Raw genomic sequence first — 27291 nt, 5'->3', positions numbered from 1 at the left:
GGACACTGGCCAGCAGACCATGATTTCCACTAGCCCTGGTAACATTCAGGTCCTAAATCTGTGGGATGCAATGTTTGTAAAGGCAAAATGTCACTGCTGTGTCAGGTTAGTTTGGCACATTGTCTACTAGCCCAGTCTGAAAGGTACTAGCCTCGGGCGAGCTTAATTTCTATTCCTGCTGTCATGTACAGTGCATTCGGAAAGTATTCAGATCCCTTGACTTTTTCCACATTTTGTTATGTTACAGCCTTATTCTAAAATGGACTAAATCATTCCCCCCCCCTCATCAATCTACACACAATAGCCCATAATGACAAAGCACATTTTTTTTTAATAAACTCCATGGTTCGCTGGACAAAGCCTATGTGGAAATAAATTGTGCTTTTGTAGAGTTTTTGGGATAAACGCCGAAAATCAAGTCTGTGGGAAACACAGGCTTAGGAGATCTTATATGTTTTGTTCTATGAGATAATCTTCATCAGCTTTTTGTGAATTTTAAAGCATGTAGGGAGTGAACGTTATTTATAATAAGGGTTACATGGAGAAAATCAGACCTCTCCAAAATGAAAATGTAAATGAATGGCCCTCCCTTCAGCAAAATATATTTTACCTAAACCCTCCCTGAGCACTTGAAAAAACAAACATGTGACCCTCCCTTATCCCCAAAATAATAATTAAAACAATTTAGTGGATAGCAGTTTACCCTCACTCCTTAGACAGACCAGAGCCTTAGATACACGGTTTTAGAAACTGTTCTTCATCCTGTAAGCACTACAAATTATGTGACAAATAAAAACATTGATTTGATTTGTTTGACCCACGCGAACGTGACCAAAGACATGACTGAAACAGAACCAACTTGCTACGATTCATGTATACACTCGGTGGCCAGTTTATTAGGTACATCCATCTAGTACATCCAGAACAGCCTGAATTCTTCAGGTTATGGACACTTTGCTCAATTGTTATCAAGGGACCTAACATGTGCCAGGAAAACATTCCCTACACCATTACACCCCCGCCACCAGTCTGTACCATTGACACCAGGAAGGATGAAGCCATGGACTCATGCACCAACAATCATACCATTCTCAGAATCGCTTAGGTCACTCGAATTGCCCATTCTAACTTTCAATCGAACAGTAACTGAATGCCTCAATGCCTCTCTGCCTTACATAACCAGCCACGGCCACGTACCTAATAAACTGGCCACTGAGTGTATACAAATTAATGTGATATTTGATGCTCTCTCTCACTAGTTGATTCTACAATGTAGGCCTACACACATGATTTCAGTTTGTGTGATTGTGTAATATGGTGGTTGTAGACATGTTTATTCGACATTATAAACAAACCTTACTGTTACTGTTCGACGTTCTGTCACAGATGCACCGCCCCCGACTTCACTCCTCAACTTTCTTCAACACAGTTGGTTGCTTTCGCCTTACCATTCAAACGTGAGGTTGGAATAATAACATGTTCAGCTACTTAAGATGTTGGCTCAAATCTAGGTTGTGCCTTTAGATTTCAAGGAAATTGACTAAAGAAGAATTGTTCACTTCTCTCATTGACTTCTCAAACCCCGGTCTGAGATTCCTAAAAACGCCACTTGATACAGCTACTACCGGAAGTGACTTTTAGCAGCAGATTAGGAGAGCATTTTCGCTAACACTAACCCTTTTCCAAACCTTAACCTTATATCCTAACCTGCTATGTTAATTATCCTCTGCTCAATGAGTGAAGTGAACAATCTGTTGCGTAAGTTCTCCTATCCTGCTACGAAAAAGTCACTTCCGGTTTTAGCTGTATCAAAGAGGAGTGTTTTAGGGAAAATTGTCTGGTCTGCCAAGTCTGCTTCGCAAACATTCCGGGATGTCCCAAGATGTTGGGCTACACCTCCCACTTTGGTCTGGATGTGTCCATGTGTAGTTCATACATTCAGACATACATTTAATGTGTAGTTCATTCCGTGGCCTCCAACTTCTCTTAAATGCAAGTAAAACTAAATGCATGCTCTTCAACTGATCGCTACCAGCACCTGCCCGCCCGTCCAGCATCACTACTCTGGACGGTTCTAACTTAGAATATGTGGACATCTACAAATACCTAGGTGTCTGGTTAGACTGTAAACTCTCCTTCCAGACTCATATTAAGCATCTCCAATCCAAAATTAAATCTAGAATCGGCATCCTATTTCGCAACAAAGCATCCTTCACTCATGCTGCCAAACATACCCTCGTAAAACTGACCATCCTACCGAACCTTGACTTCTGCGATGTAATTTACAAAATAGCCTCCAACACTACTCAGCAAATTGGATGCAGTCTATCACAGTGCCATCCGTTTTGGCACCAAAGCCCCATATACTACCCACCACTGTGACCTGTATGTTCTCGTTGGCTGGCCCTCGCTACATATTCGTCGCCAAACCCACTGGCTCCAGGTCATCTATAAGTCTTTGCTAGGCAAAGCCCCGCCTTATCTCAGCTCACTGGTCACCATAGCAGCACCCACCCTTAGCACGCGCTCCAGCAATTATATTTCACTGGTCACCCCCAAAGCCAATTCCTACTCTGTCCGCCTTTCCTTCCAGTTCTCTGCTGCCAATGACTGGAACAAATTGCAAAAATCACTGAAGCTGGAGACTTATATCTCCCTCACTAACTTTAAGCGTCAGCTGTCAGAGCAGCTCACAGATCACTGCACCTGTACATAGCCCATCTGTAAATAGCCCATCCAACTACCTCATCCCCATACTGTTTTTTTTTTTTTTTGCTCCTTTGCATCCCAGTATCTTTACTTGCACATTCATTTTCTGCACATCTATCACTTCAGTGTTTAATTGCTAAATTGTAATTATTTTGCCACTATGGCCTATTTATTGCCTTACCTCCCTTATCTTAACTAATTTGCACACACTGTATATAGCCTTTTTTCTATTGTGCTATTGACTGTATGTTTGTTTATTCCGTGTATAACTCTGTGTTGTTGTTTGTGTCGCACTGCTTTGCTTTATCTTGGCCAGCTCGCAGTTGTAAATAAGAAATTGTTCTCAACTAGCCTACCTGTTTAAATAAAGGTGAAATAAAAAAACGTGCATAATCTATATGAGCAGAATTACTGTTTTATCGCAATTTGCCATGAAATCCTTAATTTGAAAGAGACTATTTTTCTGGAAGCTGTGTTGCGACATTGTCCCTACATTTCCCACCATTTGAGTGACAGCTAGAAAGAGGCACATCATGCACATACAGCAGAGCAATGTTGTGGTGCACATACAGTGGCTTGCGAAAGTATTCACCCCCCTTGGCATTTTTCCTATTGTGTTGCCTTACAACCTGGAATTAAAATGGATGTTTGGGGGGTTTTTATCATTTGATTTACACAACATGCCTACTACTTTGAAGATGCAAAATATGTTTTATTGTGAAACAAACAAGAAATAAGACAAAAAAACTGAAAACTTCAGCGTGCATAACTATTCACCCCCCCAAAGTCAATACTTTGTAGAGCCACCTTTTGCAGCAATTACTGCTGCTAGTATATTGGGGTATGTCTCTATAAGCTTGGCACATCTAGCCACTGGGATTTTTACCCGTTCTTCAAGGCAAAACTGCTCCAACTCCTTCAAGTTGGATGGGTTCCACTGGTGTTCAGAAATCTTTAAGTCATACCACATATTCTCAATTAGATTGAGGTCTAGGCTTTGACTAGGCCATTCCCAGACATTTAAATGTTTCCCCTTAAACCACTCGAGTGTTGCTTTAGCAGTATGCTTAGGGTCATTGTCCTGCTGGAAGATGAACCTCCGTCCCAGTCTCAAATCTCTGGAAGACTGAAACAGGTTTCCCTCAAGAATTTCCCTGTATTTAGCGCCATCCATCATTCCTTCAATTCTGACCAGTTTCCCAGTCCCTGCCAATGAAAAACATCCCCACAGCATGATGCTGCCACCACCATGCTTCACTGTGGGGATGGTGTTCTCGGGGCGTTGAGAGGTGTTGGGTTTGCGCCAGACATAGTGTCTTCCTTGTTGGCCAAAAAGCTGAATTTTAGTCTCATCTGACCTGCTGGACTCTGATCTGGTTTTGACCTTTTGCCTGTCCACGACCATTCTCTTGACTACTCCTTTTGGATTAATACACATTGTAAGACTCCAACCATCTTCCTCCTGTGGCTGCATCTGGGTCTCGCCTTGTATCATGATACTTCCATATGTTTGGGGAGTCTCATACATGCCTTTTGGCGAACACCAAACATGTTTGCTTATTTTTTTCTGGCCACTCTTCCGTAAAGCCCAGCTCTGTGTAGTGTACGGCTTAAAGTGGTCCTATGGACAGATACTCTAATCTTTGTAACTCCACAGGGAGATCCATGCTATCATGGCTCTGTATAGTAATGTGTGTTGCCTTGAATTTATTCTGGACCTGAGGACTGTGAAAAGACCCCTGGTGGCTTGTCTCATAGGGTAAGTGTATGTGTCAGTGCTGTGTGTAAGTTGACTATGCAAACAATTTGGAATTTCCAACACATTAATGTTTCTTATAAAAACAAGAAGCGATGCAGTCAGTCTTTCCTCAACTGTTAGCCAAGAGGGACTGGCATGCATAGTATTGATATTAGCCCCCTGATTATAATGAAGAGAAAAACATGCCGCTCTGTTCTGGACCAGCTGCAACTTAACTAGGTCCTTCTTTGCAGCACTTGACCATATGACTGGACAATAATCAAGATGAGATCAAACTAGAGCCTTTCGCATTGTATTTAGTCAAACACAATTTTATCCAACAGTTTTCTAGGAGCTAGCCTGAGGACAAACACTTTCCTTTAAGTTCAGATTAAAGATATGACAGATAGAGTCAGCTAACATCCTCAGTAGCTTTCTATCTACAATAACTCGGCAATGCCAGAAGGTTTGTCATTATTGATAGATAACAATAATTTCCCCACCTCTTCACAAAAACCACCCTAATTTTACAAAATTCAAACTTAATGTTTTTCTTTCATTATTAGTTTTTTGATGCATGAAGACGATGGCTCACTGTTCGTGGTTGGCATTTCCTTCCTAAGTTTGCCCACTTTGCCAATGAAGTAATTATTAAAATGAAATAATAACAATATCAAATGCTCGGTTTGAACATTAACACGCATCGCTTGTGGTACAGTTTTGGAAGCATAAGGACCTTATCTTTCATATCAGTGAGAAATAATTTTCAAAAACAAAATGTTTAATTGATACAAATCTTATAGTGTTAGGGTTCCCACACGGGCCTATATTTCCATGCTACAGCGCTTGTTAATGGAAAACAGATGGAAGACGGACTACCTGTGCTAATTAACTATCTGCGTTTCCGAACACCCGTGTGTAAACGAAGACAAACGCCACAAACATGTTGTCGCTGAAAAATACTGTGCACGGCAGAGGAGGCTGGTGTGAGGCGCTATAGGAGGACATGCTCATTGTAAAGACTGGAATGGAATTAATGGAACGGTATCAAACATATGGAAATGACATGTTTGACTACGTTCCATTTATTCCATTCCAGCCATTACAATGAGCGAATCAGTGTTTAGTTTGCATTTGTGAAATTATTTTGATGTGATATGAAAGTATAGGATTTTATGTTTCTAGAACCGTACAGCAATTGAGAATTGATTCGTGTTTAGATGGAGCATTTGGCTGTTTTGGGTTCCAGAGCCAATTCGCCTTTAAACAGAACATGTAAGGTCCTTGGACTATAAGGAGTAACGTTAGAGCCTCTAGTCCATTATTGGGCTAGATGAAATGTAATGATTTCTGTTTGACAATGTAGCGATCTCTGTTTGAAGGGGCTGTTTGTTTATGTCTGTTGTCATGGTAATCACATTCCCTAAGGCTGCCCGCTAGCAAGGAATCTCTTGGTCGTGTTCCGCTGCTCAGATGTTGCATGCATCATGCATCAACCAATGGTTGCGTGCCACGTTATCGACTGTCATCGACTGAAAGATTGCTACAACATACACTACCATTCAAAAGTTTGGGGTCACTTAGAAATGTCCTTGTTTTGGAAAGATTTTTTTTTTTTTTGTACATTAAAATAACATCAAATTGATCAGAAATACAGTGTAGACATTGTTAATGTTGTAAATGACTATTATAGTCAGAAATGGGAGATTTTTTTATGGAATATCTACATAGGCGTACAGAGGCCCATTATCAGCAACCATCACTCCTGTGTTCCAATGGCACGTTGTGTTAGCTAATCCAAGTTCATCATTTTAAAAGGCTAATCGATCATTAGAAAACCCTTTTGCAATTGTTAACTGTTGTTCTGATTAAAGAAGCAATAAAACTGGCCTTCTTTAGACTAGTTGAGTATCTGGAGCATCAGCATGTGTGGGTTTGATTACAGGCTCAAAATGGCCAGAAACAAAGACCTTTCTTCTGAAACTCATCAGTCTATTCTTGTTCTGCAAAATGAAGGATATTCTATGTGAGAAATTGCCAAGAAACTGAAGATCTCGTACAACGCTTGTGTACTACTCCCTTCACAGAACAGTGCAAACGCTCTCTAACCAGAATAGAAAGAGGAGTGGGAGGCCCCAGTGCACAACTGAGCAAGAGGACAAGTACATTAGTGTCTAGTTTGAGAAACAGATGCCTCACAAGTCCTCAACCTGCAGCTTCATTAAATAGTACCCACAAAACACCAGTCTCAACATCAAGAGTGAAGCGCGCGACTCCGGGATGCTGGCCTCCAAAGTTATTGCACATGCGCACTTCAGAGTAGTGCGCATGTGCAATAACTTTGAACTTTGTAGTGTTGTACGAGAAGACTGCAGCCCAGGTAAGGAACAAATAGCAAGCAAACTAATTGGAGCAACATCAGTTACATTTCCTTGAGCAACTGCAATTGTAGCGAATTTAATTTATCCTCCTACAGATGGGTAACAGCTCTTTCAGATATCCCTGGGAGAGGGAGTGAGGAATAACCATTGACATTTCATTGTTGAAATTCAACACCCACAAATACACCGTTACGATAATTGATGCTCCAGGCCATCGCGATTTCATCAAGAACATGATCACTGGGTCATCACAGGTAGGCTACCATGGACAGCTTATCTGCCTATGGGGGTTTGCAGTTTAGGCCAGGGATGGGGAAACTCCAGTCCTCGGGAGCTGGTGTGGTTTCACACTTTTTCCCATCGCTAGCAAACATAGCTGGTTAAAGTAATTGCATTCTAAACTGAAGATGTTGATTATTGGAGTCGGGTGTGTTGGCTGGGGCAAAAGTGACACCAATCAGTCCCCATAGGACTAGTTGTCTATCCCTAGTTTAGGGCAATGCGACTGATTGGTCTTGGTGGTAACCTAATCTTGTGCCTTTGTTCATCATGCATTTCAGGCTGATGTTGCCCTTCTGGTGGTGTCTGCTGCCAGAGGGGAGTTCGAGGCCGGTATGGCCAGACCAGGGAGCATGCCTTGCTCACCTACACGCTCGGTGTCAAACAAATAATTGTCGCAGTGAACAAGTTGGATGTGACTGAGCCACCAAACAGCCAGAAACACTTTGACGAAGTGATCCAAAGCGTGAGCATTTCCCTCAAGAATCACTGCTGTGTGTAATTCGTTCCAATCTCGGGCTGGACCGGGGTCACGCATATTCTCCCATCTCAGAAAGTGAGAGAATTTTGATTTAATTTATTAAGATGTCTGCTGTGTAGATGTCATTGTTCAAAGGCTGGATAGTCAGGAGATTGGAGGGGCATGCAAATGTGAAAACTCTACTGGGGGGGGGGGGGGGGGGGGGGGGGGGGGGGGGGGGGGGGTAGTTGTCTCTTCTCTCTGTGCTGCAGCAGTGGGCACGGTTCCAGTGTGGAAGATCAAGACTGGGATTCTGAAGCCTAGCATGATCCTGTCATTCTCCCCTGCAAAGCTTACTGCAGAGGTCAAGTCCATTTAGATGCACCACCAGGGTCTGGAGCTGGCTGGGCCCGGTCACAACGTGGGCTTCAACATCACGAACATGACTGTGAAGAACTTCCGCTGCGAAGATGTGGCTGAGAACTTTGTACTGTACTGTGCTCATTTAGTTCTGTATTACTTCCCACAGCTCATAATCTGAACCATCCTGGCAAAATCAAGACGGGTTACTCTCCTGTGCTGGACTGCCACATCACCCACGTGACCTGCCGCTTTGCAGAGCTGAAGGAGAAGCTTGACTGTCGCACAGGGAAGACGCTAGAGGACTTTCCCCAGACCCTGCAGTCTGGAGATGCTGTCACTGTCAAGATGATCCCCAACAGACCCCTCTTTGTGGAGAGCTTCTTCACCCACCCTCCTTTAGGTACACTATGCTTCTCACCATCTTTTCAGGGTACTGGCAGTGAGCTTAGAAATTGTAGCTGTTACTGCATAACATTTTCTAGATCAATGTTTTACTAGCACATGGCTTTCCTTCCTACATGTCTGGTCTTTTAACAAATGTCTGCTTGTACACCAGGTGCTCCCCATCTAGACTATGGCTGACTTCGGTTTTTACAATACATGACAATACTGTGTTGCTTCCTTCAGGTCGGTTTGCAGCAAGGTACTTGAAGCAGATGTTTGCTGTGGGAGTCATCAAGTCAGTGGTTAAGGAACAAAGAAGCACGGACAGAAAGGCCATGTCTCAAAATGAATGAATTTTAGTTTACCAGTTCTGTTATGAAAAGAGCTTGAAGCATCAAGTTGACTGTGTGTGTGGGTGTTGCAACACAAGGCACTGTTTTTGAATGTGAAGTTGCTTTTACATTTGACTCCTCTGGAGTGAATTGAATGGCCTGTTGCATTTTAGACTGCAATGTTTCAATGTGCAAAAAGCTTCAGACTGAAATAAGTATTTTACTTTCCCTGTTTCACTGAAGTTCTGTACATTTGTAGCAAATCTTGTAGAACTAGTCCTTTATCTTTAAAAGTGACTACATAAGTGTTAGTTTCTGTACATGCTGTTCTCGTTTTGCATTAGTAAAATTAAGGCAGCTGGGTTGGTGACACTTATTCTTACTATTGGCATATAAAGAAGGCAAGTGATTCAAATCCATTACAACAAAACACTTTAATACAATGGAATGATTTGGGTTGAAATTCCGTTACATGGAGTGTAAACCAGAGGAATTAGTCAATGGGGAGGGAAGGACACATCTATCAGTTCCATCTAGTTGCAATGACCTGTCCAAGAAGCACTCAGCGTTCTAAGGATAACACTGGGCTAGGCAAACTTTATTTCTGCTCGACTGCCTCTTTCTGGATGAATTTGAATGTCCACACCGGCTACATCTTAGTTTGTCTAAACAGTGGCACTCGTGACTCTTGTCCCATGTATAAATCCTGATTGACCTAACCCTGTATGGGTTTGAAGTGTCAATGGACATTTGTTCAAATCTCTCCCTAGGCCATCTGAGATTTCTCCCCAATTATTGCTTAGACTGACCGCATTGACCTTCCCATGTACTCATGAGTGTTAGTAGCGATCAGAAGTGGTTCTTCAAACCCTGAGTGGCTTTTTTAAATAGCACTGCTCAATTCCAGTCATGTTTCTACCATGCACAGAAAGGTCTACATAGTAGGGTGGAGATGACTGGTCACACAGTGAAACGGTGTTAAGCAGAGAGAACTACTGGTGACCTGTGAGGTTCCACAGGGGCTTCTGATATCCCACCATACAGTAGCAGCAGGTGTGATACTGAAACAATCCCAATACATGTGCACCACAAAGCGAGCAACGACAAGGAATACACTGAATTAATACTTATTTCATCATGAGTTATCATGGTAGGTTTCAGTTGGAGACATGAGAATCTCTTCAGTCTAATGGGGGTGTAGGATGACGAAATGGTGAGAGACGAGTGACATGGTTTCTTTCATATTTGTCCTTCTCCAGAAATGCAAGCAATGATATCAGTGATGACCACCAGTAAAATGATTACAGAGAATATTCAAACACGGCTGCCCTGATATCTGGCAGGCAGAGAGCACATGTATGATTGTACATGATTGTACAATAAAACATGTATATACACACACACACACAGAAATATATATATACATACATATATATATATACACACAGTAACAGCATGAACATAGACTTTAGGGTAAGTGCTAGGTTTTGAGAATGGCTATGGCAGTCATAGGCCGTGCTCTAAGGTTAAGATAATACTGGTAAGAATACTCATTTTATTTACAACATGGATGTGCTCAGCATCCAGTGGCTAGTTGAGCCTACTTCGGTTTCTTGTGTTTTTTTCTTTAGTACACTGGTTTCATATGTTGTTACAGTAGCTATTTACAGAACAGGGATACTACTAGGGGTGAGGACGGGGGTTTATAGTGCAAGCCTCATCTGGCTGTCATTCACTTAGGATGTGGACAAAGGACATTGGGAACGCCCCTTTCCTTTCCGTCTGCCCTTCAATGTGGCCGATCTGAAAGGAAACAGAGAGAGAGAGAGAGAGAGAGCGATAACGTGTTAGGTGAGGGCAACCGCACTGAACAGTGTTCCTGTTCAATGTTTAGCCTGCTATTAGGTCTGTTTGGCTGTAAGTACGGCAAAGTTGTAAAGGTAACACCAGGGAGCCTGCTAGGTTGGGACTAGGTTAAGGTAACACCAGGGAGCCTGCTAGGTTGGGACTAGGTTAAGGTAACACCAGGGAGCCTGCTAGGTTGGGACTAGGTTAAGGTAACACCAGGGAGCCTGCTAGGTTGGGACTAGGTTAAGGTAACACCAGGGAGCCTGCTAGGTTGGGACTAGGTTAAGGTAACACCAGGGAGCCTGCTAGGTTGGGACTAGGTTAAGGTAACACCAGGGAACCTGCTAGGTTGGGACTAGGTTAAGGTAACACCAGGGAGCCTGCTAGGTTGGGACTAGGTTAAGGTAACACCAGGGAGCCTGCTAGGTTGGGACTAGGTTAAGGTAACACCAGGGAGCCTGCTAGGTTGGGACTAGGTTAAGGTAACACCAGGGAGCCTGTTAGGTTGGGACTAGGTTAAGGTAACACCAGGGAGCCTGTTAGGCTGATAATGGGTTAGGGTAACACCAGTAAGGGTGTAACAGTTTAAGTGTAGCACCAGTGAGCCTTCTAGGGGGCTGTTACTCACCCACCACTCCCCGTCCTCCTCTCCTGTCACTATGATCACCTCTCCCTCCACAAACGTCAGCTCGTCATCGTTGTCAGCCTGGCAGTCATAGATTGTCTTCACCCGCCGAGATTTGGTCTTCCCCTAAACACACACATGAACATTACCAAAATGTCACTAGAGACAAGTCAATAGTATGTGGACTGGTCTGGTTGCCAAAACATTCTGTGTTGTGTCCCACCAATTAACAATGCCACCACAACCCTGTCTGTGGCCTCAACCCAAGAGGAACTGGCCACAACCCACCAGTGGGAACCCACTACTATTTGCAGAACTACCTAGATATTACTCAATAATACCAGAAAAGCGCTATGGTTTCTGCTGTGTGTCCTTGAGTGAACTTTACCGTGTTGATCTTCCTGGGCAAGGGCACTGGTGTCTCTGGAGCACACGCCGGGCTCCCATTGGTGTCCTCGCTGCCCTGGGGGGATGGGCTCTCCGTCTCTGCCTGTTGATTAGCCACCGGTGAGTCGGGGGGCTGGGGCTTCGGCACAAGCTCTCCAGGGGGTGGTCTCGGAATGGGCAGATCTGCTGCCCCTGGTTTCGGATGGCCGTCTTGGGAGAGCTGAGGCTTGGGGGGTAGGTCTTTGAGCTGGGGTTTGGGCGGTAGGTCCCCTAACTGGGGTTTGGGAGGGAGGTTGGCGAGCTGGGGCTTGGGGGGCAGTTCTCCAGGTTTAGGGGGCAGTTCAGAGAGCTGGGGTTTGGGGAGAAGGTCCCCTAGTTGGGGCTTGTCGGGAAGGATGGCTTTTGTTAGGCATTCAGGTCCTGGAGGGGATTTCTGGAGCACCTCCGGAGGCAGGCCAGGTTTGTCCATAGATGGGTGTATGGTGTCGATCTTACGCAGTGCCACTAAGAGAAGAACCAGGACACAAGTACTATATTAAACATATGCTGACTCTAATGCTGGGCCATATGCCACAAATAATGTGCTCCCACCTTCAGTTATAGGCATTGCTAATCCCATTTCAACGTACCTTTCTGAGGTAGTTTGGGTAGAACCCTTGGACCAAGTGTAGACTTTGTGTTGCTAGAAGTAGTGCTAAAAAAAACAGATGGTTATATGAAGTTAATGAAACATGACCATCAGATCAGAACTCTCAATCTGGCTATCATACGTAGACAATATTCTGGAAAATATTCTAAATGCCTGCATCCAAAATGGATGTCTATGTACCTTTGCTGCTGTGGAATGCCCTCAAACTTGTTGGATAAAGGTGACATCTTGTTCGCAGGAGGAGGGGTGGAGTCACTTCCTGAAATATCGAGATGGTTGTGAAAGATGGAAATATGCTGCTCTGTGTCTATACATAATAATGTATAGACACTAATAATATATTCAGCCCTATAATTCCCCAAGTCCCAAAATGGTCACCTAAGTAAGCACAGCTTATATGTTTGATTTAATACTCCTGATTCAATTATTATTATTATAATTCATAATAATTCCTTATGATTCTTATGTAAAAATATTTGAAGTTCATCTATACATAACATATTGATATACAGTGCATTTGGAAAGTATTCAGACCCCTTCAGTTTTTCCACATTCTGTTACGTTACAACCTTATTCTAAAATGTATAAAATGTAGTTTTTTTCCCCTCATCAATCTACACACAATACCCCATAATGACAAAACAAAAACAGGTTTTTAGAAATGTTAGCAAATTTATAAAAATCTAAAAAAACATTTACATAAGTATTCAGACCCTTTATTCAGTATTTTGTTGAAGCACATTTGGCAGCAATGACAGCCTAGAGTCTTCTTGGGTATGACGCTACAAGCTTGGCACACCAGTATTTGGGGAGTTTCTCCCAGTCTTCTCTGCAGATCCTCTCAAGCTCTGTCAGGTTGGATGGGGAGCATCGCTACACAGCTATTTTCAGGTCTCTCCAGAGATGTTCAATCGGGTTCAAGTCCAGGCTCTGGCTGGGCCACTCAAGTACCTTCAGAGACTTGTCCTGAAGCCCCTTCTGCGTTGTCATGGCTGTGTGCTTAGGGTCGTTGTCCTGTTGGAAGGTGAACCTTCGCCCCAGTCTGAGGTCCTGAGCACTCTGGAGCAGGTTTTCATCAAGGATCTCTCTGTACTGTGCTCCGTTCATATTTCCCTTGATCCTGACTAGTCTCCCAGTCCCTGCCGCTGAAAAACATGATGCTGCCACCCCCATGCTTCACCATAGGGATGGTACCTGGTTTCCTGCAGACGTGACGCTTGGCATTCAGGCCAAATCTTGGTTTCATGAGACCAGAGAATCTTGTTTCTCATGGTTTGAGAGTCCTTTACATACCTTTTGGCAAACTCCAAGCAGACTCTTATGTCCTTTAGGTGCCTTTTACTGAGGAGTGGCTTCCGTCTGGCCACTCTACCATAAAGGCCTGATTGGTGGAGTGCAGAGATGGTTGTCCTTCTGGAAGGTTCTCCCATGTCCAAAGCGGAACTCTGTCAGAGTGAACATCGGGTTCTTGGTCACCTCCCTGATCAAGGCCCTTCTCCACCGATTGCTCAGTTTGGCTGGGCGGCCAGCTCTAGGAAGAGTCTTGGTGGTACCAAACTTCTTACATTTAAGAATGATGGAGGCCACTGTGCTCTTGGGGACCTTCAATGCTGCAGAAATGTTTTGCTACCCTTTCCCATATCTGTGCCTCGACACAATCCTGTCTCAGAGCTCTACAGCCATCACTAACACAGAGAGGCTGCTGCCTACATACAGACTCAAATCATTAGCCACTGTAATAAACGGATCACTAGTCACTTTAATAATGTTTACATATCTTACATTACTCATCTCATATGTATATGCTGTATTTTATACCATCTATTGCATCTTGCCTATGCTGCTCGGTCATCGCTCATCCGTATGTACATATTCTTATTCCATCCCTTTACATTTGTGTGTATTAGGTAGTTGATGTGAAATTGTTAGACTACTTGTTAGATTTTACTGCATTGTCGGAACTAGAAGCACAAGCATTTCGCTACACTCGCATTAACATCTGCTGACCATGATTATGTGACCAATAAGATTTGATTTGATTTGACAATTCCTTCAACCTCATGGCTTTGTTTTTGCTCTGACATGCACTGTCAACTGTGGGATCTTATATAGACAGGCGTGTGCCTTTCCAAATCATGTCCAATCATTCGACTTTATCACAGGTGGACTCCAATAAAGTTGTAGAAACATCTCAAGAATGGTCAATGGAAACAGGATGCACCTGAGCTCACCTCGAGTCTTATAGCAAAGGGTCTGAATACTATTGTAAATACATTTGCAAACATTTCTAAAAACCTTTTTTCTCTTTGTCATTAGGAAAAGGGAAAGGGGGATACCTAGTCAGTTATACAACTGAATGCCTTCAACTGAAATGTGTCTTCCGCATTCCTCTCTGAATCAGAGAGGTGCGGGGGGGCTGCCTTAATCGACATCCACATCTTCGGCGCCTGGGCTAATGTGCGCAGGTTGATGCGAGAAAATTATAATTCAATCCATTTTAGGCTGTAACGTAACAAAATGTGGAGAAAGTGAAGGGGTCTGAATACTTTCCGAATGTACTGTACTATAACTGGTATACAAATATATTGCTGTACCCCAACATGCAATTTTTATAGTAGAAGAGGTAGGGGGCTGAGCTTTCCATTAGCTACCATTATGGACTATTATGAGGTACAGAACCTGTACGCTTGGGATCTGGTATTCCTCAGGTAATAATCAGCATTTTCTTCCATACTAATGATGTTTGAGGGCATTGTCTCACAGTAAGAGGAGAATGTAATATGCTGTTTGTATTTCACATGACAGACAAGACAAAATAATTTAAAAAAAGAATGATCTGACATCTAACACATACCACTGCCATCACACAACAAAATGATCAGGCTGTGTCTGTGTCATTTATAAACAGCACTGAAACACTCTGGTCATGGGGAAAATATGGTTGGAAACCTCAATACTAGGCCAGATATGGGTAACTCTGGTCCTGTAGGGCCTCAGTGTGGGTATGCAATTAGATTGACCTTAGTTCAATCATGCGTGTTAGTGCTGGACTGGACCAAAGGCCTGCACACACTGCGACTCTCCAGGACCAGAGAGTTGAACGTATTATAGATAATGTCCTTCTAATAAAGACGACCAAGCAGTATTCAGATGTGCCTGCTTGGGTCTGGCCACAGAGGGAGGACTCACCCCCGGATAAGCCCCCTCTACTGTGGGAGAGCGGGCTGGGCGGGTCAGACAGGGTGCGTTTGTGCCCAGGGGGAGGGGGCGGAGGCTTCTTCTTAGACAGGGTGGAGCTGCCTCCAGGGGTGAGGGTGGAGGGAGGAGCTGGAGGGGTGACAACATACAAACTCATGCAGTGAAGGGACAGGCGATGGACAGGTGTCATTCATTCGGTCACCTGGGATACCAACAGGAAGGTGAGGGGCTGGGGGAAGGTAGTTTGAGAGGGAGGTGTCTTGCCATCGGGACAGGGTTCAACAAAATTGCTGGACAACGTGGGGGAGATATGTTAACACAGGTCAAAAAACAGCATACTGGTGAACAGAAAAAATCCTGGATGGGAATACAGAGAAGATGAACAGAGAACAATGTATTGTGTGTGTGTCGTTTCGTCCTATCTTTGTAGGTGGGTGTACACCACAAGAGGTGGGTGGCATCTTAATTCGGGAGGAAGGAAGGGCTCGTGGTAATGGCTGGAGCAGAATAGGAACGGTATCAAATACACCAAAGGCATGGTTTCCATGTCTTTGGTGCAATTCCATTTACTCCCTTCCAGCCATTATTATGAGCTGTCTTCCCCTCAGCAGCATCCTGTGGTGTTCACACTCGTGAGATTTTGGGACCTACAGTAAGTTATCCCAAAGCAGCTAGTCCCATTCCCAGCAGTGTGTAAGCCTGGAAACAGATGCTAGAAGAACGTGGCTAATAGAGAACTCAGCCAGTCAGAGAGGAAAGTCAAGCTGCATCCCAAATGGAACCCTATATCCTAGTGCACTACTTTTAGACCCCATAGGGCTCTGTTCAAAAGTAGGGCACTATATAGGGAATATGATGTCATTACGTCAGCTATGATAACACTTTACAGCTCAGGGGTGGCGACATGTCACAAAATGTAATGAAACTGTGGGTAAGCAAATAAGAATGAACCACACTTCAACAGTGCCATTGTTACAAGTTGAAGACGCCACCACCCATATTTTTACTGGGACGTAAAGTGGCTACTAGTACAACTGGGCAGCAGATGTATACGGGCCATGAGCACAGCAGGACAAAATGTAAAAACTGGATATTCACTGATGTATGGTCGAGTGCCAGCCAGAGTGGCGTAGTGCGAGTGAGAGCCGAGGAATGCCAAATGGGGCGCTGAAAGAGAAAGAAAGGAGAGAGAGAGAGAGAGAGAGAGAAAGAGGGATGAAGAGTGTGGGAGAGAATCTATGTCAAGCTCAGAGAGCTTCTCCCACACACTGGTTTGCATTTGAAATTACACCCTATTCCCTAAGTAGTGCATTACCTTTGACCAGAGTCCTTTGTAGACCTTGGTCAAAAGTAGTGCACTATATAGGGAATAGGGTGCCTTTTGGGGACGTCGACAATATAAAGCAGCCGATAAAATCTCATCAGTGACAAGCAAAGCAAAAGAGGAGAAATTGCACCAGCAAATGCCTAAGCAAGCCCCTCCAATGACCACTTAAAAAGAGAACTGCGGGTAAAATCTCTTGTGGGTGAAAAGAAGTCGCTGGTTCTCTTCACTCCACTCAACAGCGTACTGGCGTCAAGAATGTAGCCCACCGTATTGTAACAAGGGGTATAGTAGTTTGTATTGGCTTCAACAATGTACTGTATTGTAACACGGATAGTGAATAGTAAACTGTGGTGTGAGTGTTTGTGGTCTAACTCCTGTCTTCAGGGAGGGATGTTATGGTTCATTATAATTGTGCTGACTGCTGGTTGCCTCCAGGAGTCTGTGTGTATACTGTCAGATAGTGTTGATGATAAGGAAGTGTGCTGGTCTTCGTCTCCAAATGGCACCCTATTCCCTATATAGTGCACTGTTTGACCAGGGCCCATAGGGAATCATATCGGGCTCTGGTCAAAAGTAGTGCACTATGTAGGGCATAGGGTGCCATTTGGGACGCAACCCTGGATTCCCATTATGAAGCATTAACATGATCAGCCGGGTGTATTATCCTATTTGGCTGTGTGCATCTCCACTTTCCCTTTCACTCCCGCCTCGCCTGCAGCCATCATTTCCCGGGAGGTGCCTTGCTTGTGTAAACAGTCTATATGACAGCCGCTTCCCACCCTGATTGACAAATTACATTCCTCTCAAGGGTGTGTGTGTGTGTGTGTGTGTGTGTGTGTGTGTGTGTGTGTGTGTGTGTGTGTGTGTGTGTGTGTGTGTGTGTGTGTGTGAGAGAGAGGAAAAGACTAATCATATCAGCAACTTGGTTAACTAGTGTTATGATAACAATGTTTTATACAGAGCAAAACAGTAAACCGTATTACTGTGTTATTCCAGAGTACCAGTGTTAGAGATAGAGACAACTTGCAAGTCTCCATGCATGTAAATGCTAACCAACCAGACAATAATGCTGTGTATCCAATGAACATTACACAACTGGCCACACAACCTTTAGGACATTTGCATTTAAGGTAGAAATTTGCATGAACATCAATGCAAAAAGAGGGGATAGGTCAAACATGATCTCATTATATCTCCATGTATCTTGTCATGCTTGTCACACTGATAAGAGTGCTCCAGGTTGAAGTTTCCCCTAGGTACAGATCTAGAAACAGCTTCCTCTTTCCCCATTCCTATCCATAACCATGAGTGGGGAAAATGCAAAACTGACCAAAGATGAGCGTCTAGGGGCAACTTCACCCTACACTGATAAGAGTCTGGGCCCTGGCCAATCACAATCAGGACTCACCTTTGCCCTGGTTCCTGGGGGGCAGAGGGGGGCCGTCGGCCACAGGGGAGGAAGAGGAAGTGAGGTCGGTGGAGGCGGAGTACATCTGGTTGGTGAAGGCGCTGTAAGACATGCGCTGCTGCTTGTCCCGGTGGCTGATGAAGCCCGGCAGGGACAGCTTGTCATGGGGAGACATGCTGGACGTGTGGCAGAAACTCTGCGGCCTGGGGGAGCGGTCTTTCTTGATGGGACTAGGCTGCAGACGGAGAGGGGGAGAGAGAAGACAACAGGCGTCAACTTGGAAGCGTCGACATGGAAGAGTGTCAACTTGGGAACTTTGACTTTCACGTAGGCCTAAATCATGCATTGATGTCAATGGGAGATTGGCGCAAATAGTTCAAGTCTGCGTGTGGATTTCAAGTTGTGTGCTATTGTCCAGGCGTGTGTGAACGTCAAGTCCCAGTCCGACCTTGTCGTCCAGATCGTCATCGCTCTCGTCGATCTCATCAAGCCTCAGGCTCCACTCATACTCCACGTGGATGTGAGGGTAAATCTTTCCCGCTGCAGCCTGCAACAGCTGGGACACACACGCACACATTTTGATTACTTTATTTGGATCCACAAAGAAACGATAAAATACAAAGGAGGACCTATGTGTTTAAAAGGTCATACAAATAAACACACTGCGATTATACTCCACAGAGCAAGTCAGTCGAAAGGAACTGTATTTTAAACAACAATCTACCACGATGAATAGATGACATCCAACATGAACAAGATTGTTGTTCTCCTTCATTTTGATGTGCAAAACATGACATTATATCCCTAATGGCAAAGCACCAACTCAGGGTTTTCTGCTACTAGTGCCAATGGTAACCATACACCAGTAATGGTTTCATCTCTGGGAGAATCACAATTGCATTTCCTTGACTCATCGCGTGCTCTCCTTCTCAAAACCCATTGGAGGAAACGGTCAGAGGGGAGGAACCTTTGACTTTCTTATCCTATGTGTTTTGTCGAAGGAGGCAACGAGAGATGACTTTTTGGGATGGCTGCCGGTGTGGCCATGAGATGGGGGTAAGATGGCGGACAGGGAAAAAAGGAGAAAAGTGGAATATGAAATGGCGGATCACACAGAACTTTTGGAAGAGCTACAGAAGGAAATTGAACGTGACGAGAGTGAGGATTAAATAATTGCGATGGCAGGTGTGGTGAAGACCGCCAAGCTTGAGCTTCGTCTTGATTTTTCGATAGAATAGGTAGAAAACCTCGTGAGATTTTTGGATACAATGGGTCCTTGCCTTCTGGCAGATCCATATGTGGTGTCAGGTTGGGTGGAGAAGAGGTTGGGGAATGTTGGGTCGGTGAAAGTGAATCGTGTCGATTTTTTGCGTTTCTGCCGTCCAGAGGGAGCATGCTCTCTGCCATATGCGACTGGGAACAAGAACTGTGACTTGCTTTCCTCTCTGGAGCAGGCCGTTGAGGATCAACTGAAGTTGAAGATTCTCCGTGTCTGTGACGACCGCCGTTTGGTGCGACGTAGACCCGATGGAGAGCGTGGTGAAACAGAGAATACCGTTCCACTCATTCCGCTCCTGTCTGCACTACTGAGTTTTGATGCAGAGTTTTTACCAGATAAAGTCAAGTTAGGATGTGTCAGTTATCCCGTGAGAGCTTTTGTCCCGAATCCATTACAGTGTTTTAGGTGTCAAGCGTATGGTCATGTGGCAGCAGCTTGTAGGGAGGAGATTCCTAGATGTGAGAAGTGTGCAAGAGGGCATGAGACAAAGGAATGTGTAGTATATCTGAAAAAAGTTGTGTATGTAAACTGTAGGGGTGCCCATGGTGCTGGAGATCAGAGGTGTCCAGTGAAAGAAAGGCAGGTTGAGGTTGCCAGGATCAGAGTAGTGCAGAAGATGTCATATGCTGAAGCAGTGAAGAGAGTAGTAGAGGAAGATGGGTCCAGGGTGAGAGATTCTAAGAGGATCCCTGTGAGTAGGCTGAGGCCAATAGAGAGTGATAGGAATAACATGTGCTTAAGGTTGCTTTTTTGGGTGTTCATGGCCATGGTTGTCATTTGTACCACAGGAATGGAACGTAAATCGCAGAGGATAGATGTTGTGGTGGCAGCTGGAGAGAAGTACTTGGTTGTACAAGATCGTAGAAGAGTTACAAGATGTTTTGAACGATAGGGTCCCGTCCTCCCAAGCTGCTGGCCTGGAGTAGGATCAGATAAGGCCAAAGTAGTGTAATAGTGGTGAGGTTTTAATGGGTGTAGGGTTAGTTGGTAGTGCAATTTTTTTCACAAAGTGTAATGAATTCATACTACAGAATAGTAGGCTGATACACAGCCAATACAGTAGGTGGCGGCATGCATCTAGAACATTTGTTTGCGGACCAAAGAAGAAGAAGGAGGAGGCGAGGAGAGAGGGCGCGAGGAGTCAAGGAAACGCAATTGAGGTTCTTCCTCTCTAGTCACGACAGCCCTGGGTGGGCCTTTGGCTGCTGCCCTCTAGTGTCCAAAAATGTGGTGGTCAACAAGTCCCTTCAATCTATACCGTCTACTGTGCTGCCACAGAATCAGATATAGTGTGGATACTACCTCAACAAAGAACAGGATTGCATCTTTGGGTATTGCTATTAAATAATACAAATAGCCAAACATATAGTGGATATGGAGCATATTGGCTCATGTTCACAGTGAGATACTTACTGCCTCCTCACACTGACTGTTCTTCAGTCGCCTGGCAACATCCAGTGCCGTCTCACCATTCTGATTGGCTAAAAGAACAGGCATGAAATTGGTTACACATGAGTCTGACACATTCCATCAAAACTCAATTTTGATTGAGAACAGGCATGTTCACATAATCAAAGTGTGTGTGTGTGTGTGTGTGTGTGTGTATTACTCACTGATGTCAGTGGCTGGTTTGCCCCTCAGCAGTAGTTTGAGACATTCGTGTTTCTCGTACATGCAGCAGTAGTGCAGGGCAGTGTTTCCCCACTCTGTCTGCTTATCCAGGCTCCCACTGTGACACAAACACACAACAAGGTCATGTCACGGGTCACACCGCAGAGGCCCTTTTACACAGAGGTAAATGTGGCACATTATCATTCACGCTTCGATCATAATAAACAAACGGACATAAAGACATCTAAATATACTTCTAAGCCACAATAGCGTGTTGACAGGTCAGTGGTTGGTCCCCATTTCATCTATCCTCAAATGGAAAACAATTCAGCCAATTAGCAAGTGTCAGCATGAAATTGTGAAGGTAGACCTATTAATTACTGAGGATCCTCCATTTCCCGGTCTGCCTGAGGGGCAGCGAGGCAGGGAGTAAACCATTGAGAAGACTGAGAGGATTATATTAAGGCGGGGAACAAGTGGCTGCCTGACCCAGTTCTGTTTGCCTTGTGGGAATCTAATCTGTGCTGAGCTCTACCCTGCTCATCTTCCTCTTGCAGTAGTGGAGACGAGGAGAGAACACTGGCTTCCATGAAGGTATTCCATCAAAATCTCACATTTAAGACTTAATTTTACATGACGTAATGGTGGAATTACTATTTATTTATAGTATTCTGTTATGTTTTTGAGTATTTGAGCACAACAGTTTATGATGTTGTGAGTTTTCACTGCTGTTAAAATCCCATTTCTAATCAGCACATTGCTTCACGTATGGCATAATATGCTTATTTTCACTTTATTTCACATTCCCTTATTTGGCAATTTACCTGTTCTGCACGAGGAAGTCGACCAGGTGCAGTGAGGTCTGGTCAGCAGTGCGCACAGAGTAGTGGAGTGCAGTCTCTCCGGCCTCCTGAGGGGGGCGATCACACACAGAAAAAGACATGCAAGACATCATGGAGAGAACATCTCTCTCTCTTTCTCCTTTGCAGCATTTTAAAGAGGCTGCAGACAACAAAATGGCTCCTAAAATGTGCTTCTCTCCCCCCAAGGCAAGACTGCGAGTGTGATGCGAACATTTCCATGACATAGAGAGGTTTGGATGTACCGATGCCGGTAGCGGATACTGAAATGAGGATTTAAGGCTGGCTTCAGTCTACAGCCCGCCCTTCCCAATATGAACAAATGCCACCACCACCATCTCCCTGGTCGTGGTTGAACTATTCAACGCTCACACTTGCCGAGATAATCAGCCATCAAGTCGTTGAGATTTTCCCTGGTGGATGTATCCTTCAAGCAGCATGCATGTTGCTGTGTGTCTCCTGGTACTCTTTTCATCGAAAATGACTGGTAGCTATAGAGTCCCCAGAAAGGAAACGTATTGGGAAGAGTATGCATACACTGACACAATAATACCAACCACTAGGAGTACAGCTGAGGTATCTGTTTGGGTCTCTGTCTGGGACCCTCGCTGTCTGAGACTCTGGGTAATGATGTGTTATCTGCTGAGGACACTCAGCCTGCGTCCCAAATAGAACCCTATTCCCTTGATAATGCACTACTTTTTTACCAGAGCCTTGGCCAGTGCACTATAAAGGGAATAGGGTGCCATTTGGGAGAGAGACTCAAATCAGGTTCACTGACAGACAGGAATGTACTAGATATCAGTGAGTCAGCCTGGACTGGGAGCTCTGCCTGCCTTCAAACAGAGTCAGTGACGCATCCCTGGCCACTATTCCCTATGGACTACTTCTGAGAGCACACCGCATCGCTACGTGGTTCAACGTTCAGTGGGCCACAGTACTGATAGCTTAACTGAGTGACTTTACTCATTTGAGCAATGTTGTCTTGTCCAACGTTGCTTAGTAAAGGGAGTAGAAAATGCAATTGTTCTCTGTGGACTGCTCATTACTGCCCATGTACAGTGTAGCCTCCTTACAGGCTCAGTACAACCTACTATTTCCATATGAAACAGTAGACTTCTGCTCATATTGTCAAATCATACCCACCATACCAGATCAGGGCCTGCATTCAAAGCATCTCAGAGTAGGAGTGCCGATTTAGGATCAGCTTTATTTTTGGGGGATCATAATGAATAAGATTATATGGATAGGGGGGACCTGATCCTAGATCTGCAATCCTATGAGACGGTTTATGAGTATGTGAGATGAGATAATAATACAGTCCAGGGTCTATGAGGTCAGAGGTCAGCCTCACCTGTCCACCCTCAGGCAGGGGCTCCATTAGCTCTACCCCCTCAGCGTACACCTGGATGAGAGACAGCAGATCCCTGGACTTGACCGCCTCACACAGCTCGATGGTCTTAGCTGCCGAGGAGGTACAGGTCTTCCGTGCAAACTTGTGGTCCACATACTTAGCATTGATGAACTCCTTCCTCACTGTCCTGTAGGAGGGAGAGAAGGGGGGAGGAGAAGAAGAAGAACAGTAGTAGAATAAAGAGATGGAGGGTTTGGAATGTTTGTGCGGATAGCTTTTGCCATAGAGATCCTATAATCCAGTTTCTAGCATGAATGTTTTCCTGACCAAGATGGCCATTTTCATTCTAGTGTTATATTTAATTCTGTGGCTTTTCCTTCCAGACACATCTAACTGCATAAGCTCAAACATACACCAGAGTATGTATCCAGTGAAGGTGAGGTCAAATTTCTATGGAGTTTCTAGTCTCTAAGCAGTTCGTGTAGTTGTTGCTATTGGCGATGCTGAGTACTTACATATCACTCGAAGAAGTGGGCTTTGGTGAGGGACAGGGAAGGTTCCCCTCCATTATTTCATTGAAACTACTGTTCCCTACGTTCTTGGCCAGCTGTGAAGGAAGAGAGACATTTGCCTAAGTATCAAGTCAACAGATGAATGTTAAGATGCTCGTAAGCACTTTGCTTTGTCGTAATCATAATCGCATCGTAAAATAAAGATTGATTTATTTCTATCCTGTTTTTGTATGTTGATTTACTGTGAAAAAAATCTAAATCTATTTTATTTACTCACCAAGAGTTCAGAGGTGCCTAGCTTATCTAGCTCCATGGATTGGATGCGTGAGATGTGCACTCCCATCTCCCGGTGGATACCAGAGCACTCGATGCAGGTCAAGATGCCTAGGTTAGTGGACAGCCATTTTGGATCTAAGGGCACAGACAACATGACAACATACGTTTGTTGCAAACAGGCCTGTGGATAGCTGTCTTGGCTACAAAACCCCCCAAAATCGGGCTTGAATTTTAAGTTTAAGGTACAGACGTTTTGGTTCCCGAGTGCCCGATTTTTTAAAATATATATATTTTTTTGAAATGTTTTTGTACTACCATAAACATACAGTATATATTTGAAATCCAGAATGATAATGCTGAAGGGGGTTAACTATTAGCAGTACTAAGCTGACGTGTTATTTCAGGGTGGTATTCATTAGGCTTCAAAAAAAAGAAAATGGACTGAAACAGGGAATGACAACCTGAACTTGTCCAATGAGAAATAAATGTTTTCGTTTTCTGTTGCAAAACGTTTTGCTACGGTTTGCACTAAAGTCCACCATCACCATCAATGTGAGCAGTGGCAACACACAGCACATACCACTAGAGGGCCTCGGCAACCTCAAGAGCACCAGCCATACTGACTGGACTACCGGAGCCCAGCAACTAGAATACATTGCATCATTCTGTGTCAAGCAGAATGCCTGAACATGCTCTGACAGCAGAGCTATGCGATGGAGGACTAGAGAAGCTTTGAGCTCTTCCCTGTAAAACCGCTACAGCGACTGACGCCACAGCCAAGCCTGAGTGATGCAACTTAAGGTGGCTTAAACCCAGCCTGATATCAAGCCTGAGAGCCATACGCAGCTACGCAGACGTAAACAAACTATCTTTACAGATGGCTGAGTGCTGTTAGCTGCTAAGCTTGCTAGCGTGTCTGAATTTGACAGGTCTGTGGCGGACGGACGGGTGGAAAGGTGTCCGAGGCGACGAAACACCAATAAAACACACGTATGATGGCAAACTGACTTGCCTAGTTAAATAAAGGTTACATCAATAAAAAAAATAGATGGCCATAGAGATGACAGGATGCACAGGGTGGGGTGAGAGCTCTAGAGCTGCGAAATAGTTGCCACTAATACTCCGCTAGAGAGTTGTAATTTAGACCGGACGGGGTCAAAGGAGCACCATACATGAGCCTACAGTACACTAGCTGGAGGACTCGTTTTAGGGCCCTGTCATAGCCAGGGGTCACTCTACACAGTATGACAGTGTCGCATAGCTACAAAGGAGCAGCTTGGTCGACTGGGAGGATGAGAGCAGCTTAGCAAGGCATCAGAATGAAGTAGAAAGCATCAAAGAGCAGTTCAAACGTGGCTCCCCATCTCCCACTGTGATGCCGTAACTTTGGGACGCAGTCTGTGTCTGTTAGCATGCTTAAAACAACGGGTATGGCTTATGATGACCAGACCGGAGCATTATCGACCTGTTAAATGTTAAATGAACTCGCTCCAGAGAGGGGGATGTGTGTGAATTATGTAACACGGTGATGTAATGATGTTGATGTTGCAAGAAACACAAGTTTATTTGTCGCTAGCGGCCTGCTAACTCTCTCAGTGGGCTCCATGTGTTTATGCTGACAGAGGTGGATAGGGTGATTAACTGAGGCTGTGTGTGTGTGTGTGTGTGTGTGTGTGTGTGTGTGTGTGTGTGTGTGTGTGTGTGTGTGTGTGTGTGTGTGTGTGTGTGTGTGTGTGTGTGTGTGTGTGTGTGTGTGTGTGTGGGCGTGTGTGTGGGCGTGTGTGGGCCCCTGGTGCTGCTGCTTTGCCGCTTGCTTGGTTAAAGACATCAGGCTGGCTGGATTAGCATATCTCAGGTGTCACCTACTGAGCGAGATAGGGAGCAGCCATGACAGTGCAGAACAGTGGATCGATGTTGGGCTGAGCAGGGATTTCGGAGGGACAACCTTGAAGATGATGAAGTACCCATAGGGATGTGTGAGCTCAAGGGCGAGATCAAATGCTGAAGCAAAGGTGTTGTTGTCTTCTCCTATAACAAGGTGAATGGTGAGTATGCACAAAGTAGTGGTATATAGGGGACGATATAGAATATGAGGCCCTTGGAAATCCATAGAGGTGGTGGTCAAACACACACACTCACACATAAACATTGTACTGCATATGTACCTGCAGCGCCACAGTCACAGCAGACTTCGTTGCCAGGGATGCGCAGCACGTCATCTATGATGGCTTTGGTCAGGTCCTCGAGGCCATCCTCTCCTCCTCCTCCTCCTCCGTCCTCTCCTCCACGGAATGCCATGTTCAGAGCCTCCTCCTTACTGTTGGATAGCACCGAGATCCAGCTACACACACACACACAACACATACACACAGAGACAGATACGCAAACAGAGAAACGAGTTATTACAGAGCAAGGGTGTTTTAAAAATGTATGAGAATTGTATATAGAAGAGTGCATTTTGGGGATTTCTGTGTGCATAAGCCTCTTAGGTAGAGGCTTTTAGACAAGGGGATGGGTCAACTCCAACTCCATCTGACAGTATATTCTATACTGCATGTATTAATATGTATACGGTATTATCTTGAGCCCTTGACGTTTACACTGAGTGTGCAAAACATTAAGAACACCTTTCTAATATTGAGTTGTACCCCTTTTGCCCTCATAACAGCCCCAATTCATCGGGGCATGGACTCTACAAGGTGTTGAAAGCGTTCCACAGGGATGCTGGCCCATGTTGACTCCAATGCTTCCATGTTGACTCCAATGCTTCCCACAGTTGTGTCAGGTTGGCTGGATGTCCTTTGGGTGGTGGACCATTCTTCATACACACGGGAAACTGTTGAGTGTGAAAAACCCAGCAGCGTTGCAGTTCAAGACACACTCAAACCGGTGCGACTGGGACCCACTACCATTAACCCATTCAAAGACACTTCAATCTTTGTCTTGCCCATGGACCCTCTAAATGGCACACATACACAATCCATGTCTCAATAGTCTCAAGGCTAAAAAAAAATCCTTCTTTAACCCGTCTCCTCCGTTTCATCTACACTGATGGCAGTGGATTTAACAGGTAACATCAATAAGGGATCGTAGCTTTCACCTGGATTCACCTGGTCAGTCTGTCATGGAAAGAGTATGTTATGTTCTTATTGTTTTACATCCACCCTAGATATGATCTAAATGTGCCTACAGTGTCAACCAACACATCTGAACACCCTCCACACACACACACACACACACACACACACAGACACACTCTAGTTAACCTAAGAATTCCTTCAACAGCACAGACTCCTTGCAGCCGTCTGTCT

General features: G+C 44.6%; 1 protein-coding gene and 1 pseudogene across 1 annotated transcript in view; one reads left to right on the top strand and one right to left on the bottom strand.

Annotated features, from left to right (window-relative positions):
• The first annotated feature begins 6923 nt into the window (after positions 1-6923).
• On the top strand, positions 6924-8667 carry LOC120027629 (annotated as a pseudogene).
• Positions 8668-9061: 394 nt separating this feature from the next.
• Positions 9062-27291, bottom strand: part of LOC120027768 (arf-GAP with SH3 domain, ANK repeat and PH domain-containing protein 1-like) — a 75726-nt gene continuing 57496 nt past the window's right edge. Inside the window, exons 14-28 of the mRNA XM_038972789.1 lie at positions 26146-26321; positions 23982-24115; positions 23708-23799; positions 23193-23379; positions 21803-21888; positions 20981-21096; positions 20781-20848; positions 18537-18644; positions 18089-18323; positions 15345-15482; positions 12336-12414; positions 12136-12200; positions 11508-12010; positions 11123-11245; positions 9062-10449 (exon numbers count right to left, since the gene is read on the bottom strand). Of these exons, the coding sequence (XP_038828717.1) occupies positions 10375-10449; positions 11123-11245; positions 11508-12010; positions 12136-12200; positions 12336-12414; positions 15345-15482; positions 18089-18323; positions 18537-18644; positions 20781-20848; positions 20981-21096; positions 21803-21888; positions 23193-23379; positions 23708-23799; positions 23982-24115; positions 26146-26321 (2185 nt within the window). The 3' untranslated portion in view covers positions 9062-10374. The remainder of the gene's footprint in view (positions 10450-11122; positions 11246-11507; positions 12011-12135; positions 12201-12335; positions 12415-15344; positions 15483-18088; positions 18324-18536; positions 18645-20780; positions 20849-20980; positions 21097-21802; positions 21889-23192; positions 23380-23707; positions 23800-23981; positions 24116-26145; positions 26322-27291) is intronic.

Source organism: Salvelinus namaycush, chromosome 33 (genome assembly GCF_016432855.1).
Source record: "Salvelinus namaycush isolate Seneca chromosome 33, SaNama_1.0, whole genome shotgun sequence".
Classification (NCBI taxonomy): Eukaryota; Metazoa; Chordata; class Actinopteri; order Salmoniformes; family Salmonidae; genus Salvelinus; species Salvelinus namaycush.
This window is presented reverse-complemented; position numbering and strand designations above follow the sequence as displayed.